The 18335-nt window shown below is 34.8% G+C and overlaps 1 protein-coding gene across 2 annotated transcripts; it reads right to left on the reverse strand.

Moving 5' to 3' along the window:
• Window positions 1–702: 702 nt before the first annotated feature.
• On the reverse strand, window positions 703–9734 carry LOC311092698 (tubby-related protein 3). Of its 2 annotated transcripts, XM_084129622.1 has the most exons (14): window positions 9618–9718; window positions 8093–8177; window positions 7833–7966; window positions 7219–7323; window positions 6073–6213; window positions 5824–5934; window positions 5591–5737; window positions 4465–4550; window positions 4207–4374; window positions 3329–3441; window positions 3113–3221; window positions 2907–3005; window positions 2653–2824; window positions 703–1884 (listed from the first exon to the last, which is right to left on the reverse strand). In XM_084129622.1, exons 2-14 carry the CDS (start codon window positions 8104–8106, stop codon window positions 1751–1753), a joined length of 1533 nt encoding a protein of 510 aa, XP_083985748.1. In that variant the 5' UTR covers window positions 8107–8177; window positions 9618–9718; the 3' UTR covers window positions 703–1750. The 2 variants fall into 2 exon arrangements, with proteins under 2 accessions (XP_083985748.1, XP_083985749.1); XM_084129623.1 differs by lacking the exon at window positions 8093–8177 and having other exon boundaries at window positions 7833–7956; window positions 9618–9734.
• Window positions 9735–18335: the final 8601 nt, after the last annotated feature.

Raw genomic sequence — 18335 nt, forward strand, 5'->3', positions numbered from 1 at the left:
GGCGTAGAGCTCCGTCTGTAGGTCAAACCTGAAACATGTGAGTAAACAGTCCAAAGTAAAGATCAGCTAAGAAAAGTTAACATTTTACAAAGGTTACAAAAAGCAACAGGGACAAGTTGAGGAAGTAGTTGAAACTATCACAGCAACTCTACGTGGTAAACTTTTCTAAGATCTACAAGTTTGGACAACCAACCCAGCAGGCTGTGACAGATCATCTGGTCTGGCCTGAGGCTGAAGGTTTAAAGAGAGATCCTCAGTGTAATATCACAGCTAAAGCTGAGCTAAAGTGATAATATTACCAGAGACTTTCATTTGTTGTACAGTTCATTCATTCAGCCCCATGCAATAACTTAATCTTCAACATATACTTTACAAGCGCTTTAGAAAGGCATTTAAAGTCAATATAAATCAGCATTCACAATCCACCGGACTTACAAAATATTTTTAAATCTGTAAGTTTGCTATTATTGCCAAGGCATTTATTAAATTAACATTAGGCAGCATTAAAAGCCTAAAACAAATGGCAAAATAGATATTTGGCTATTGGTTAACATCATTTGCCCTGTGAAAATGTAAGTGGCTGCAAAGATAAGCATTTTAAAAATACCATGAATGTGCTAGATTAAAGTAGTTTTATTTCATATTGACTTTAACTTTTGCACATCGGTCAAACACACCTATAAAATAAATTCTTAAACGAAGCACATTTTTACAAACACTTTTATTTAATATCACAGTATTGCATTTTCCTTCCTACATTTACATTCACATTGAGTAAAAATGGAAGAACATGTCTAATTTGATTTACTTTTGTCTGCATGCATTAAGACAGTTATGGGTTTTTATCAAATACATCCTATGTTACAGAAGTCAAGTAATCATAAACTATAATGACACGTAAAAGGCAAAACAAAATAAATTAAACACCAAACAATGGGTTTTCGCATCTGTATCACGTGATCATGGAATTATTTCAGCAATGAGACATAGTATTCCAAATAATCTTTGCTTGAGTAAGCAAGAAACTGCATGAGTGGTTGAGATGTTTGACATACTCCACGCATCAGTCATGCTAATGATATTGCATGTGCAAAAATCTGAAATTTGCCATCAGCTCTGATAAATCTGGACCTTGCTTTAATCTTCAGCATTCGGCACACTTGCACAGACATCTCTTTCTTGGTCAAGCATTTTTACACAGTTACACACACAAAACGTAGCACGACTGCCAATGAAACATACAATAATACAAAAAAAAAGTTAAACTGTGCCTTTTCTACTTAAGTTATTAGGTTATGCAACACTGTTTTTAACCCGGTTTGCTAAAATGTGAAGAAGACATTATTAAAATACTAATTAAATTGTATACAACCAAAAAAAATACAACACAGTCCACTGTTTCTTTTTCGCCGTTTTTAAGCACATACCACGTCTAATGTGACCTCCTCACCACCAGGGGTCATTTGCATCTTTCACACCCTCAAATCAAACATCATAAAAGGAGGCACTCCCTCCGTTCTCCAGTACACCCATTGCACAACCATTATTTGATTTTAGCCCATATAAGAGGATATGACCAACAGATCTCTCTACGGCATGTCAAATCATGCAACCCCACAAGCAATGGTGCTTTTTTTGACAGATTAATGGGTTTCGGTCTTCTTGTAGAGAATTGAGCTGATGCTGAGTGAGAACGTTTGGGGCATGTGACAAAATCACAGAAAGAGGCCAGCAGGAAATCTTGACACTGTTACTCGCAGGCGATTTTGCCATCAAAGCTGGAGAGGGCGATGGCAAAGGCTTGCACGGCACACAGAGGATACCTGTAGTCCAGAGTGAAAGCATCGTCTGCAACTCTCCCAAACTGCATCACAATGTAGTCCACTGAAATACAGCATAAAAAATGGTCATGCAAACTTTTATTTACTTCGCTAACATATTAATACTGCCATTAATTATAAATGTATTTGACAACATCCTTCTGCACAGTGTATACTGCACACTTTGTATAAAACAGTGAGTAAGCATGCAATATGGAACAATAAACTTTTCAAATAGGCTATAGTATGCACTTAGTATGCAACAAAAAAATCAATTTTTACATTTAAATGTCTTAACTTTTCGCACTTTTCAAACAGTAAGTCAAGAAAGAGATTAAAAAATTGCTGTTGATATTATTTCTGTTGCATTTTCCACATTGGAAATGGATGGTGATGTCAAGTGCATTGCATTGTGGGATAGGCCTACAGTATATTGCATTAACTAATTTGGCACTTATTTGGCTTTAAATAGTTAAAGTACTACAACCTAAATAAAAAATTACATATAATATTATATAATCAAATAAATTATTAAATTAAATAAAAATAATAAATTATCACTAAATATAAATTTTAAAAGCAAACTAATAAAAATGACAAAAGCACAAAAAAGTACTAAAACTAAACTAAAATTAAAATAAATGCTACTTCAAAATATTACTAAATACTATAACAGTATATAAGAATCCTAAAGTAACACTGCAGGTTATATATTTCACATTTTGGTAACTGTAGTAGCTGTGATGATTTGCATACTGCAAAATTAGTAGTGTTTGAGAATGCTTTTCCAAACATGATCTATTTGTGAAGCCGTATCAACACAGAGACTTACGGTCTTTGTTATGCACAATCTGGAAATTTTTGATGGAGGCCTGTGTGACTCTGCCGTTGAAGTTTAACACATGTGACGCCGTATCTTCATTCCACACTGGCGTCTTATTGCGCAGCTCTATCAAGTTTTCCATATTTCTGTTTTGATGTCTCATGAGGAGGCCATTATTGTCCTGTTGGGAAGCAGTATATTCAGTTGTACTTTAAAAAAAAAATGGTTGTGTGTATGTATGTATACATTTGTGATTTACTTACACTACGTGGTCGTATGGGGACTCGTTCACCATCTTTGCTCATGCCAGGAATAACTATAATCATTCGTCTCGGTCCTTTCATGCCCAAAACATTTGTTTCCTAAAGTCACAATATAATATCAAATTGATATTATGAAATATAACTGATATTGTTTCATTGATTAGTGCTTCAACCAAAACTACAGCAGTATTGTAATGTTGCCTTACATAGATAATGGCTGCCAATTCCTGGCGAGCGTTAGACATGTCCGGCAGAGCTCGGTCCGGATGCAGTGCATTATCAAACACCGTGAACTTAGTTCCCATCAGATTTGACCTGAAATACAAGTGCAAATAACCTTTAAATCTATGAGACTGTGTCATAGACCTACAAAAGTATCATATAAAGAGTAACTATATTGGTAATGATCCAAACCCACGTACCTCAGCTTCCCAACAAAGTTTTCTCCTCCTCTGGAGAGGTCGGTGGGGTCTATGGAGATCAAGTAGTTTGAAGTTGTACTTTTTTTCCTCTTCCTTCCCGCTAACAAAAACACCTTGATGTAAAATGGACAAAAAAAGATGCGTTACATCGGAATTCATATTACTCCTATTTGCAAAGCTAAAATTAGTGATGAATATTGGATCATATATTGGGGTAAGTAAGATTTTCTTTGTTTTATGAAAGAAATTAATACTTTTATTCAGCAAGGACACATTCAATTAATCAAAAGTGACATTAAAGACATTTATAATATATATAATAATGATTTCTGAAGGATCATGTGACACTGAAGACTGGAGTAATGATGCTGAAAATTCAGCTTTGATCACAGGAATAAATTACATTTGAACATATATTCAATTGTAATAATATTTCACAATATTAGTGTTTTTACTGTATATAAATGCAACCTTGGTGAGCAGAAGAGAAATCTTTCAAACAAATCTTACTGATCACCACAAACTTTTGAAAGGTACACTCTACAAAAAAGGTCCAATGGGGTCCAATTCTATTTAGAACTCTAAAGTTCTTGACTTCTTATTGCCAGAAAGGTTCTACATAAGGAGAAGTCAAAATTGCAGAATATTTTCATGTTGCTTAATTCATAACATTTATTTCAAGTTAAAAATAAATTGAAACAAAACTGATTAAAAGTAAATCCATTTAATAATCCCATGATGGGAACCCCCATAAGGTTCTATATATGAAGCGCCTGACGGAACCCTAAGGTTCTATATAGAACCTTTTCTTCTAAGAGTGTATGTTTACCACTCATCCATCCTACTGATAAATACAAACATTACAGTAGATGTCATACTTTCTTCTCATTGTCCAGGTGCAGGTAGTAAGTTGGGTAAAGGCCTCTGTCCATCCCTCTCTTGTCCCGGGTCACTTTGCACTTTACCGTGACGCCTTGTTGAGCGGGCTGAAGTACAAACTCTTCCAGATTGTCAAACTCGATGACAGGAGAAGGTGCTCGCTCCTCCTTCACAGGAATAAAAGAGGGCCACCTTTTAAAATATCCCACATAAAATTGATAATAGAATGAGAATAATGTGGAATACAATGAATTTACCTTTTTGCCTTTTTTCCCTTTGCCCTTTTTCTTTTTCTGTGTCACTTCTGAATCAGAGTCTTCAGTCTCTTCTGCTTTAGCAGGATCTGAGGATGAGAAACAATCAAATCAGACATGGGAACAGCCATGTGCTGTCATTTTATGGAAACAAATCAGTTAAGATTTATATATATATAAAATAGTTCATATTCAATTTCTTCACAATGACATGGTATAACCAGAGTTTGAAATTAACATCCACCAACCCGCCAAATGCAGGTAAAAATCAACAGGGCGGGTAACGCTGTCAGATCACTAGCCAATTTGGCATGTTACATATTATGTTTACTCACTTCGTGGAAGTTCATGTAAGACAAATCTGCACTGATTTAATGCAAATACTCAACTCGTGAGTCATCATGATATATTAAATACAGCGAATTGCACAGAATCTGCTCATATCTGGCTTACTTGAACATGACCATCACTACGCAACAAATAACAGCGCGCTTGAAAAAAAGCATTTGGTTAACAAAAGGACATTGTTATTTTCCAGCATCCTACATTTTTTGATGTTCTCTGTACTGTGAAAAGGATCTGGATGAAAGAAGGGAGGAGATGGCTGGATAACAGGATTTTATTTGAATAAGAAATTAATGTATGAAATCCAAATTGTATATAGGCCTACTGTATATATATTTTATATATTTTTTAATATATATATATATATATTATATATATATATAGCTGTCGTAGTTAATCTGGTTCTTCTTTTTTTTTTGGCTAGTAGAAGTTCTGAATGGCCGGTAACTTAAAAATGTAGTAGCCAAAGTGGCCGGTGAGTGAAAAAGTTCATTTCAAACCCTGGGTATAACCCTCAATATGGTTCTTTAACTTCATTTTATTGCTATGCAGAAAAAAATACAACATATGGCCTTGTTGGAATCAAAGCAACTTAAAAAATACTGTTTGTTATTCATCGAATTTATTAATTTATTTAAGTATTTATAGTAAAAGTGACAAAATATATGATATAACAAAAAATAAAAAGTAATAAAGTAACATTCAACCTAATAACATTAATTTTTTTCAAGAATTTAAGCTTTTATGTCTTTTTATGTCAAATTGTGCATATCATAATACTTACTTTTGGTCTTTTTTGTCTTTTTGTCCTTGTCTTTGTCTTTATCCCCTCCTGTCTGAAACATGGAGGATGGGTTTGAGCTGCTCTTCTTCTTCGTCTTGCTGGTTTTGGTTTCTGGTTCGCTCTCATCTTCACTCTCAGATTTGGCGGCTTTATCATACAAAAGATAAGCAAACATATACATTATTCTGAATCATCAAGCAGACACGCATGTAGAAAAGCTCTCAGAACATTACCTTTCTTTTTACTCTTGGTTTCAGGCTTGTCTCCATTTATCTGAAACATGGAGGCCGGCTCCTTTTTCTTGGCTTTAGATTTTCCTTTGCTGTCTGCGTCCTCTTTGACGTCTTCATGTTCACATAAAGCAAGAAATCAATAAAACAAATGCATAAATAAATCTAGTTAGCAAGTATTGTTGAAAGTAACATCAGAGCTCATAATAGAAAAATAAAGAGCTTTATGTTACTCATTTGAACAGAGGACACCTTTTGATTTGGACTTCTTGTCTTTTTCCTTCTCTTTTTCTTTTCCATCAGAACTTTCTTTTGAAGTCTTTTTCTTTGTCTTCTTCTGAGGAGTGGTCTCCCCATCGTCCTCTTCATCATCGTCATCATCTTCTGTAGAGCCTGTTTTGCAATAAACACATTTAAGTGCTCAGTAAAGAAAAATTGGTACACTTATCAAATGTCACACCATCATCTTGTAGGAGAGAGAAGACATTGTTTAGTATTACAGTTGTTTCTCCAAAACATGAGAAAAATGGGTTGAATTGATTTTTCTCCTGAGAAATAAACTCCAAATTATCTCACAGTTTTAACTTATGTTTCAAAATGAGCTCAAGATATTAAAGTCTGAAATCAAATGTATCAATATGATCAAATTCTTCCAATCTGAGATGCTATACAGATTCATAACTATATATTCTTAATTTATCTCTTATAGTTTTAGAAAAAAAACATTAACTGAAATAAAGCTTAAATAAATAAAAATAAAAATATTAGATGAAAACTGAAACTAGAGTTGCACGATTCTGGATAAATTGAGAATCAAAAGATCATGATTCTCCCTCGATTCTGAATAGACAACTAAACAAAAGTCCATTTAAAAATATTTAATTATTATTATTTATTTTTTTACAATCGTTTGAATGACTGATTCAATGACTCACTCATTAAGACTTCACGTGTTCCATTACTGGATGAATCGGCATTTTTTTTATTAATCTCTTGAATGAATGATTCAATGACAAATACATTTTTTAACAGTCACTTTTCGCCACCTACTGGTGTAACGATGTAATGATACAATCTTTATTTGAAGACTAGAGTCAAGTTTCTTTCAAATGGTGATGTACTCTAGTTTGTTCACTACCGTAGACATCAGTGTTTACATCTAAACTAATTTTAACTTAACAATAAAGATGATATCTTAAAATTAGAGATGTTGCCTTGGCAAGTTGAAGAACTAAAATGACTAAAACTGAAATAAAAATAAAGCTAAATAGAAATGTACACAAACAAAGCACATTTTAAATAAAACAGAATTCAAATAAAAACTGAAAATACAAAAATAAAAGCCAATTAAAAATATGAATAACTATAATAGTATATCAATAAACATGGGTCACTTACTCTTCTTCTTCTTTGGGGCACTTTTCGCTTTCTTTTTGGATTCTTTCTCCTTCTCTGTTGATTCTTTTTCCTTCTCTAGTTTCTTCTTCTTCACCTTCTCTCCATCTGTGAGGGAGGTTTGTGAGAATTGTGTAAACAGCCTGACAGAAGCACAGCTCTGTCATGACAACTCATGGAGTGTTTGGTATTTTAATGGATATGATGATGTTTATGTGTTTGGTCTTGGCGTAATAGATCTGCTACGCTGTTGTTTCTGTTATTGCTGCTGCTGTAGATCAAAGTACAAGACTAGCTACTGCCAATACACACTTGGCACGCTGCTGTGAGCAAGTAAGACATGCTACTACTCTACAATATAGCGAATTACCCATAGCAGATCTATACAGGTGGAGCTGGGGAAGGTGGAGGGTTTCTGAAAGCGCACTGCAACTACTACAGCAAATGTATTTAAGGTTGAGCTGCTCATTGGCTACTGATACAGCAGGAACCAATCAACTGTGCCCTATGGAGAATGATGTGATTGCAAGCAGTTTGAGTTAAGGACCTGCTATCTAGAGTTTCATGACAGAATTGTGTATTGGTGTGACATTCAGGACATGAACTCTCTGGCGTACTCTGAGTGGCCGGGCTGCTCTCGGCCGACAGATCTCCGCTCTTCTTGCTCTTGGGCTTTTTGGGTTTGGCTTCGCTTCCGTTGGTCTCTACTGGAGTGGACTCGGGCTTCTTCTTTTTGGGCTTCTGTAATATTCTGATGTGCGCAGTCATAAAATTACATTATTGTAAATGGCATGTTGGAGAGATAAAAAAATGAAGCATTTACATTTATTCATTTAGCAGACACTTTTAATTAAAGCGACTTAAAAATGAGGAATACATCATGAAATTCATCTTGAAGAGTCAATAAACACGAGAAATGCATAGTAATGCAAAGTGTCAGATATCGTTCAGAAAAGTACAAGCTAAAACAGGGAGGCATGAAGGAATAGTGAGAGCATTAGAATTAGAAAATTAGAGAACTCACCAGTAATGATGCATGTGAAAGCAGCAAATAAGAAGAGAACAACATTCTGAATATCACTCTCGATCTATTTAAGTTACTAATTTAAGTTATTTAAGCAAATGACAATTTTCACCTAAAATTTCAAGCCAAATTACAGGTGGGCGAAAATGACTTTAGACTTTAGAAAGATGGCAGCATCATTATTTTATTTTTATGTAGAGATTGGTAGATCTTGTGTTTAGCAATCCTTGTTGCATTATATGCCATATAACGGTGTTTTAAAAGCGTAATCTAGATCTATTGATAGCAGTGATCTGATGCATAACAGCATTATGCAACTCATCCTGTTGTTGAATGAAGGTGTGAATTATGGTAACACATCATATCTATGCATCATTTTTTCATTGTAGACTGTCTTCATACGTGTAAGTTAAATGTATCCACACATCTTCTCACCCTCGAGCAAAAGCATGAGATATTCAATGTGGCCTGTACTGACAGTCTGTGTGTGTGTGTGTGTGTGTGTGTGTGTGTGTGTGTGTGTGTGTGTGTGTGTGTGTGTGTGATCCACTTAAGACGCAGCCAGAATAAGGCTATTAATACCTCAGTCAATCCCTGTCATGAGGTGTGGAGGAAAACACAAACCCTAATTCATTCAACCCTCACATAATCGTGTTTCCAGCAAATTAACAGCAAATTCTATACATTTGACCAAATACATTTTTGAAATCAGTCACAAATAACTTAGATTAGTCACTTTAAATACAACCAAAAAATAAATAAATCGAACATCTGTGCTGCCTAAATGTACTCAAATTGGGTTTGTAGGTCATATACATGTACTGAATGAGACATTCCATATTTCCATTTATAATTCTATCATTTCAAAAAATATCTTTTAAGCTCTGAACCCTGGAGCTAAAGTTTTCAAACGTAGCTATTCATGATTATAAGGACTATATCACCATATAAATATTAAGTCTAACATTTCTTACTAGCTATTTTAGTAAGAAATACTAAGAAAGAATATTTATGCAAATTGTGTCAAATATTTGTGAAATTATGACTGGAAGTGTGTGTTTCAGTATTGGTACATGTGTGTAACAAGCTTCCCAATTATTCACTTAATCACTGATCTTTCCTGAAAAACTAGAACTGACCTCACCAGAACTCACTGATTTAGACATATGACATCAACCAACAAGATAATGACAGTAATTTTTATTTTTAAATTATTAATGTTAAAAATATACAGTGGGGTCAGATCAATTCTGATAACAGATGTATGTTTAGAACAAAACAATTCAGATAATCTCCAAATGTCCTTTAATGAATTAACATTTAGATCAACAGGGATTCAAAAAATAATAGGCCTATAGGCTGATTAAAACAAATGTACCTTTTCCGTAGACATGTCCGTATCCTGAATCTGTATCCAAATCCAGGTGAACTCAAAGCGAGCGAGGCCTCACTACACTGCGAAAGTGTGGAGCTTTACTCAATGAACCTCCATCAGCAGAAAGTTGCTAAGAGGATTTTCGCACTGACCCCATCTGTCACACACTCACACACACACATCAAGCGACATGACATTCTGTGCACGTGGAGATGTGCAAGGCGCTGTAAAAAATTATATGATCAATAAGTTATGACAGCATGTTTTTACATTGCTTTAACTCATCAAAATACAAGATTATACAAGATAGTTTAATGTAATTTAAGTTGAAATGACTTAAACATTCAAGTTGATTGTAGGCTACTTAAAAATTTAAGTGGGAATTTTCTGATCATTAATGAAAATGTCTCATTATGGAAGAAATAATAAAGAGAAGATAGATGTGACAAATGGACATCAACTTCAAGACTGTAGGCTAAACTTTAATTAAGGGAACTTTTATGTATTATTATGTGCTGTGATTGATCACCATTTTTTCATTTTAAATGTTCACCCATTTTAATCACCTTTTTGCCTTTACTTATTGTTTTCAATGAATACATGAGAATAGACATGGGCATATATCCACATAAACCTCTCAAGATTTATTAATACTGAGAAATAAAAAGTCCACATTTTTATAGATAATGATGAGACACTTCACTTGAAATTGCAAAAAAAAAAATGCCTTTTTTTTTTTTTTAATAGATCATTTTATGATTATGGCTATATTCTGTGATTTATTTTTTTTATTTTTTTATAGCTATCCAGCCAAACTATATATATATATATATATATATATATATATATATATATATATATATATATAAAAAGAAAATATAATTTATTTCATTTTTTCTTTATTAATTTATGTATGTAATTGTTTATGTTCATTCTTATTTATTTTATTGACATTGTATTTGTTTATTTATCTATTTATCTTTTAATTAAATTAAATTAAAATGTATTTATTTTGAGTAAAATCATGAAATATTGTAATCTGGCCTAAAAAGATCTAGATCAGCATCTGCATGTGATGTACAGTAGACCTACAGATGAACATATACAACAATAAATGCCCAGAGCCAGTCATCATATAAATGCACATTAGTCTAATTGATGTAAATACTGGGATTTCTTACAATTAGACATGATCCACATTACTGGTGAATATATAACTCTCCTGTTTGCTGGCTTGATTAAGTGTTAGGTAAAGTTGAAGGAGTCATGTGTTTTTAACACTCCCCCTGCTGACACGCACACGTTCAGTTCACCAATGTTGACCCGTTTATGAGATCTATCTTACTACCGGTACATGTTTTTTTTTTGGATGGATTCCATGGCATTCTTTGAAATACCATGCAAATAATGTGATAACTGTTGTCATAATTACCATATGATACCATCAACTGATAGATACAATCAAAAATTGAATAAAGTCTCAAAATACACATTCACATCAGGCCTATTGTTTCTGAACAAAAAGATATTGTAATTTCATTTGTGCATTTTTGTGAAGACAAGGTGCTTGCTCATTCAAAGATGAAACTACTGTTGTTGTGACCTTTGATAGTACACTTCCGTGAGCTGAAGCAGGTTTAGGCCAGAGTATCTGTCAATCACGAGGTGTGAAAGCCGTCTGGAACAGAACCAGCCCGCAGGATGTGGAGCTTATCGCTGGGGTAAATTGTAGAGAATTTTCCTCTTATTGGTTTAGCTGTACTTGGCCTGTGGAAAAGCAGGTCATGAAGGCTGCTGGTGCGCTAGTGGAATAGTGGAATTAATATCTCAATATCAAATATTCATAACTAGGAAGTAGGCCTACCTTTCATTTTTACCATCACTATTTTCTGCAGCATCCACATTGTTTAAACTAAAAAATTTAAGATTTTATCAACTTATCATCTCTATATTTCACACTAAATGACCTGCATGAGTCTATGCATATTTTTGAAGTGTCATTTATTTTAGTTGGCATTATTTTAGCAGGCAAATACCAATACAAAATAGTTTCTATGAGAAGTAATTTAATATTCCCTCTGTGTAACTGAGCGTAGTATGCTTGTTAGTTAGTGTTTATCTTAATAATCACATTTAAGATGAAGGTCTTGTTAGAATGGTTATATTGCACCACCTACAGGCAATTAAAGATAGTGCATCTTTCCAATGACAAAATTGTAAATGTAGAAAGTGCATGGCTAGAATCTGTTTACATTATATTTATATTAATAATATTTATTTAGACAAATATCCTTTTCAGGAAATAATGTTGGAGCAAGTTAAATTAATTACTATTGGATTGGGTCAAGTCTTGAAAATGGGTTGTTCTGAAAAAGGTCACAAAATCCAACCTTGGTTCTGATCAAATCGTCAGTTTTTAGTAAGATTGGGATACCTTTGATATATAAAAAAAGAGGATTATCCTGATTCCAACAGAAGGGTGGATTTCAGAAACAAAAATTTAATAAAACTTTAACCCCCAGTTTCACAGACAAGGCTTGAGTCTAGTCCCAGACTAAAATGCATGTTTGAGCTGTTTTAACTGAAAGCAACTTGCAATACATATCTTAAAATATGTGATTGTTTTGTCTCCAGATGCACATCAGTAATGTTTTTTTTCCAAGGCATGTTTATAAAAGCTACTTAAATATCTTAATTAAACTAAGGCCTAATCCTGGTTAATCTAAGCCCTGTCTGTGAAACCGGGCCTAAAACTGGTTAAAAAAAAAGAAAATACAACATTTGTATCATGTAGGCTAATATACACACATTTATATTTTCATTTTGCTCTTGATCACTGGTAGTTTAACCGTTAAAGTAATAAAGTAGAAGTAGACATTTGGATACCTATTAAGCCTTTCAGTACAGTAAATTAACAAAAAGAGACTTTAGTGCAATAAAATAGGCCTAATCCCCCAAACAGCTGTCAAAATCAAACAAAAAACATTTTCTTTATTTTTTTCCGTGTTTTTTTAATTACTGTATAAACTACATTGGCATAATCATGTGAGATGACCCAGTCAAAAGTAGTTTGTAACAGCTGCATCCCTTATTGAATGTATATTTGTTTGGTTTTGTTGTGGGTCAGATGATGGACTACGGAAACCCTACAGGATGGGAGGCAAATGCATTTGCGTTCTCTTGGTATGTTATGAGTTCCCCCAATAAACTTTGCATTCACCCTAAAAACTTGAGTTCCTTGCAAATTAATGCAAAGTTTCTTAAGGGGAACGCAAAACTTTTGCGAGAGAACGCAAAATATTTCTTCTCCCATTTAATTTTTTTTTTTCAATCACCATATGTGCCTCCGTAAGTTCTTAGGACCAACATGTTTTCGTCCAATCATTGCATTTGGTCTTAATGGGTTACGCTTTTCAGACTTTGGAGACTCTGAAGGGAGGGTGGGATCTTATGCTTTCAAAGCTAGCTCGCTATTGCTAGCCTCTCCGATCCTACCCTGGCCTAAAGTGACCCATATGGACTCTTCTACCTTTGGTTCTTTATAGCATCCTACACTGTGAAATGGTACCTGATTTGGATCCATTGCATCAGGGTGATCCAATCCCATTTTGCTTTGAAAAACCAGCACAAGAGTAAGATGGATTATCTGATGCTGGATAGCAAATCATGGGATTTACAAATCTAGATAATTCTGATCCAGATGAAACTTTTTGAACGGTTGTTCACCCCTGTACTATGGTAAAACAAAGCTGTCTGGGGTGCAGTGCTTCTTCCGGTGGCAAGATGGCACTGTTCCCTTCATCTTCCTGTTCATGGCTCCTGATCTCAGAGCTCAAGGAGGGCCAGTGAACTCAGAAAAAGAGGTTAAGAGGTGGAGCTCAAGATCTTAAAGACACAGTGCAGATTATGATGAAATGTACAGTATTGTGTATAACCAATTTTATATTATGAAACTGAAATGCTCCTCTTTAACCTCTGAGGTACAGACTAACAGTGATTTATAGTACAAATGTATATTTATTTATTTAAGATATGATATTTTATTGAAACTGATAAGATTAAATAATGCATAAGCAGAAACGGAGTACACACAGCTGCAACTGTGTGACTTAAGGACATGACGTCACTCCAGTGGGTTTATTACTCACACACACTCACCATCCTGTCTTCACAATCACACACAATGAGGACAACCCGTGGAGATGTGGGTCAGAGGAGTGCACATGCTCCTGAGGGATGTGTGTGTGTGTGTGTGTGTGTGTGTGTGCTGAACGTGACTCAAACTAAACAGAAGGCAACAGGAAACGGTCTCACTGTAAAACAAATGCATAGGTCAAGGATACACCACCAGATGAACACACAGAGGAACGTACAGTATGAAAGTGCCCTGCTGATCTCCTTTATGAGTTTTCCCCTGATGCAATCGCCCCTGCCAGTATAATAAATATAGTATGGGAAGCAAAGATTTTAAACTATAGTGGTATTGCCCGTGCAAATCCTGCCCTACTCTTTTACCATGTCGCTATGTGGTGAATAAAGTGTTCTTGGTGGTTGCCAGGGCGTTGCCATGCAGCTGCTAAGGTCTGAGTGTTTTTTAGCATGTTTGTCTGCAGTTACTAGGATATACTGGTTGGTTGCCAGGGCATTGCTATGCAGTTGCTAAGGTAGAGTGTGTTGTAGAGTGTGTTGAGTGCCTTATGTTATGTTCTGAGCTATTGCCAGGTTTTGAGCAATTTGTGGTTGTTCTGAGTGTTTTTAGTGTGTTGCTATGGAGTTACTAGAATTTTCTGAGTGGTTACCAGGGCGTTGCTATGCAGCTGTTAATTCTGAGTGCTTTTTTTAATATGTGGCTAATGTTACTCTGATGCATTGTATGGTTACCAGGGCGTTGCTATGCAGCTGTTAATTCTGAGTGCTTTTTTAAATATGTGGCTAATGTTACTCTGATGCATTGTATGGTTACCAGGGTGTTGCTATGCAGCTATTAAGTTCTGAGTGCTTTTTTAATATGTGGCTAATGTTACTCTGATGCATTGTATGGTTACCAGGGTGTTGCAAAGCAGCTGCTAAGGTATTCCAGTGTGTTGTAATGTGACTGCTAAGGTTTTTTGAGTTTTTTTAAAAATGTATACAGAGTTTCTAAAGTGCAGTTTTCTGGCTCATCCCATATGATACTCATCGCTAGATTTGATGGATTTCATTCAAATCCCTAACCATTTGGTCTTACGGGTTTGGAACAACATGAGGGTGAGTAATTAATGACAGAAATTATTTTTTTTGTGTGAACTATCCCTTTAATCATCTTTTAACATAGTGTCTAATGCAACTAATGCATGTTTCAACCGTTGTCTTTACTTTTGCACGGTCCCTTTTGTGCAATGCAATAACTATTGCCAAATTGTCACCAGCTGGTCAATGAACAGTTAACTCAAACTTGTGCGGTTTTGTCAGGGACTGATTACCCAGAAAGACTCTCAAACATCATGTGATAATGCCCTCGGGAACCTCTGACATCGCACCAAAAGAAAAATAGAAACATGATCTGTAATGCAAGATTGGTAGTGTGGATATTAGAGCATTTCATTCTTATGCTCATGCTGATGAATTATGCATAAATAGTACATGTAGTTACTTAAACTGAAGTCTGCTTCAAGAGTTGCACTGCAACATGATGTACTTAAAAATTGCATGTGCTACAGACAGGAATGGTACCTAAAATCAGCTTGTTCAGGAGAGCTGTTATAACTTTTCCAAGTGATCAAATTTAATTTATCAGAGATAATTAATAAAAATCAGCCAAAAAAATAAATAGACATATTGAAGATAGATCAGAATCCATCCAGCAACCCCCAAAAGAATAATCTATCTATCTATCTATCTATCTATCTATCTATCTATCTATCTATCTATCTATCTATCTATCTATCTATCTATCTATCTATCTATCTATCTATCTATCTATCTATCTATCTGTCTGTCTGTCTATCTATCTATCTATCTATCTATCTATCTATCTATCTATCTATCTATCTATCTATCTATCTATCTATCTATCTGTCTATCTGTCTGTCTGTCTGTCTGTCTGTCTGTCTGTCTATTTGCCTTTTTATATTTTTTAACTTTTTCAAAACTTTTAATCAAGGCTTTTGACAACTTTGCATTAAAAAAGTGTATAATCTAGGCAGAAAATGTAAAACTCGTGTCATATCATGTCATATCAGGTCAGGTCTTGCACAAACAATGTTACAACAGAAATCCCTGCTGAAACATCTTGCAAAGTTTTTTTCTCAGTTATTTTAAGTGTAAATGAAAAACGTGCAAGGATTGCTTTGAAAGTTACCACTCTTGTCCAATCATACTCTTGCAAAGCAGGTGAAAAGCCTCTGACGATATAGCAAGTAGCTTTCATTGTGTCCTTATTTCACATTAATGTCACTGCACAGAGATGGGGGAAGTGAACAGAACTTTGGATCTCTTCAGCGTTCCATTGAACAGGATGACATCAGTGTGGTGGGACTCTGGGACTGTAATGGCTCCTGCGGGAGAGTCCGTGTCCTTCAGCTGTTGGCGCCGAGCAGGCGATTCGACCCCGCAGCGTTACCCCAGTGCTCCAGTAACACGCCTAGGACAGTTCCCCAGCAGCCGTTCTACAGCTACAGCCATTAATTGTCATTAAGGCAGTTGAGGCCATTTGGCAAGATCTCCCAGAAAAATGCAGGACTAACGGTCTATCAGAGCCAATTTGCTATCTACAGCGCGGTCAGATGGGGTTCGCAGGTGGCACTGAGGTGTTGAAGGTGGAGTGGAGCCCTGAGATAAAAATAAACACCAACAACATTTAAGGCTGATATATGTCATTTTCCTATGTTAAAGGGGTGGTATAATGCCCTTTCCACAAGATGTAAAATAACTCTCTGATGTCCCCAGAGTGTGTATGTGAAGTTTTAGCTCAAAATATCCCACAGATATTTTTATATAGCATGTTAAAATTGTCACTTTTTGAGGGTGAGCAAAAACGCACAGTTTTGTGTCTGTTCCTTTAAATGCAAATGAGCTGCTGCTCACAGGGGGCGGAGCTTCAACAGCTTGCACTGAAAATTTCTAAAACTTTTAACCTTTTATGTTCAAACCGGATTCAGACAATGATGGAGAGACTCAAGAAGAAGTGACAACATGTAGAAGCAACAGGACATTTCTGAATGTTAGTTGATGAATTTATGTGGCTTATGTGTAGTTATCTTCTAGTCATTGATTAGCACATTCTGTCTTGATAATATATAAATCATGTTCCGGGGGCGGGGTTTATGTAAATTCTAGGGTTGGTGATGTCACTAACCCTGGAGGAATGTCGTGTAGTCTCTACCAGCCGTTTGTTGTAGTCCTTAAAGAGCAATTTCTTTAAAGAATTAGTTCATCTCAAAATGAAAATTTCCTGATAATTTACTCACCCCAGTGCCATCCAAGATGTAAATGTCTTTCTTTCTTCAGTGTAAAAGAAATTAAGTTTTTTGAGGAAAACATTTCAGGATTTTTCCAAGTCCAAATCAATGCAGTTTCAAAGGGCTTTGAAGTGCTTCAAAGGGCTCTGCACGATCCCAGCTGAGGAATAGGGTCTTATCTAGTGAAACGATCGGTCATTTTAAAAAAAAATTTTTTTTAATATATATATATATATAATATATATATATATATTATACTAATCCTTTAAGAGCAAATATCTCCCTTTGCTTTGAACTTTGAAGCGTTGTAACTTTGCAGATGTTGTTTACGCTCAAACAGCAACATTACACACTAACTAAAGTTAGAAAAGTGAAATCATAATCAACCACCCCTTTAAAATACTTGCTGTTTAATATACAACTCATAGGCATTATTAGGTTGAGTTTCTGAAGAGTTTAAACACTGTTTCAAAGACTGCTTTCCTGATCAAGGGGTTCTAATATATCTGAGGGAAACATCTGTCAGCGGCCCCACTGTATCACAGTTGATACATGCTTTGGCATCTTTTCTTCCTGGGCACTGAGTTTGGTCTGCATTACTGTTCAAAAGTCTGGGGTCAGTATGATAAAAAAAACAACCTTTTATTCAGCAAGGAGGCATTAAATTGATCCAATATGACAGTTAGACATTTATAATGTTACAAAAGATTTCTATTTAAAAATCAATGCTGTTCTTTTGAACTTTCTGTTCATCAAAGAATCCTGGAAAAGTATCATTGTTTCCACACAAATATGAAGCAGCTCAACTGTTTTCAACATTGATAATAATCATCAAATCAGCATATTAGAATGATTTCTGGTGCTGAAAATTCATAAAACAGTTACTTTAAATTGTAATAACATTTCACAATATTACTGTTTTTACTGTATTTTTCATCAAATTGGCAAATTTTGCTGTTATATACATTTCTGTAAATTTCAATTCATTTTGATTCTATAATATTCCAATTGAAATTGCAATTGTGTGACCCTTTTTCATCCTTATTTCAAATACAGAAATTTAAATGGATTACCAAATCAAATCTAAATAGTGCAGAACCCTGCAACACACAGATCTTGTTTCATCAAGATGCGTAATGTTGCTTTGCAGAAGCTGCACAGAAGTGTCTTGCACTCTTAAGAAATAAAGTTTTTTTTTTAGTTTTTTTAATTGGCATTGATGATTCCATGAAGATCTTTGAATAACTTTTTTCATTACAAAAAAAAATTATTTAGATTATTC

This window comes from Abramis brama (assembly GCF_963993115.1).
Source record: "Abramis brama genome assembly, chromosome: 11".
Taxonomy (NCBI): domain Eukaryota; kingdom Metazoa; phylum Chordata; class Actinopteri; order Cypriniformes; family Leuciscidae; genus Abramis; species Abramis brama.

What these genes read in the sequence shown, in the direction of transcription:
- LOC311092698 (XM_084129622.1), bottom strand. An exon ending in CAAGAAGTCCAAATCAAAAG is followed by an intron (nt 5,935 to 6,072) that starts GTGTCCTCTGTT and finishes GTGAACATGAAG; the next exon opens with ACGTCAAAGAGGACGCAGAC. An exon ending in AACTTTGTTGGGAAGCTGAG is followed by an intron (nt 3,222 to 3,328) that starts GTACGTGGGTTT and finishes CTTGTATTTCAG; the next exon opens with GTCAAATCTGATGGGAACTA.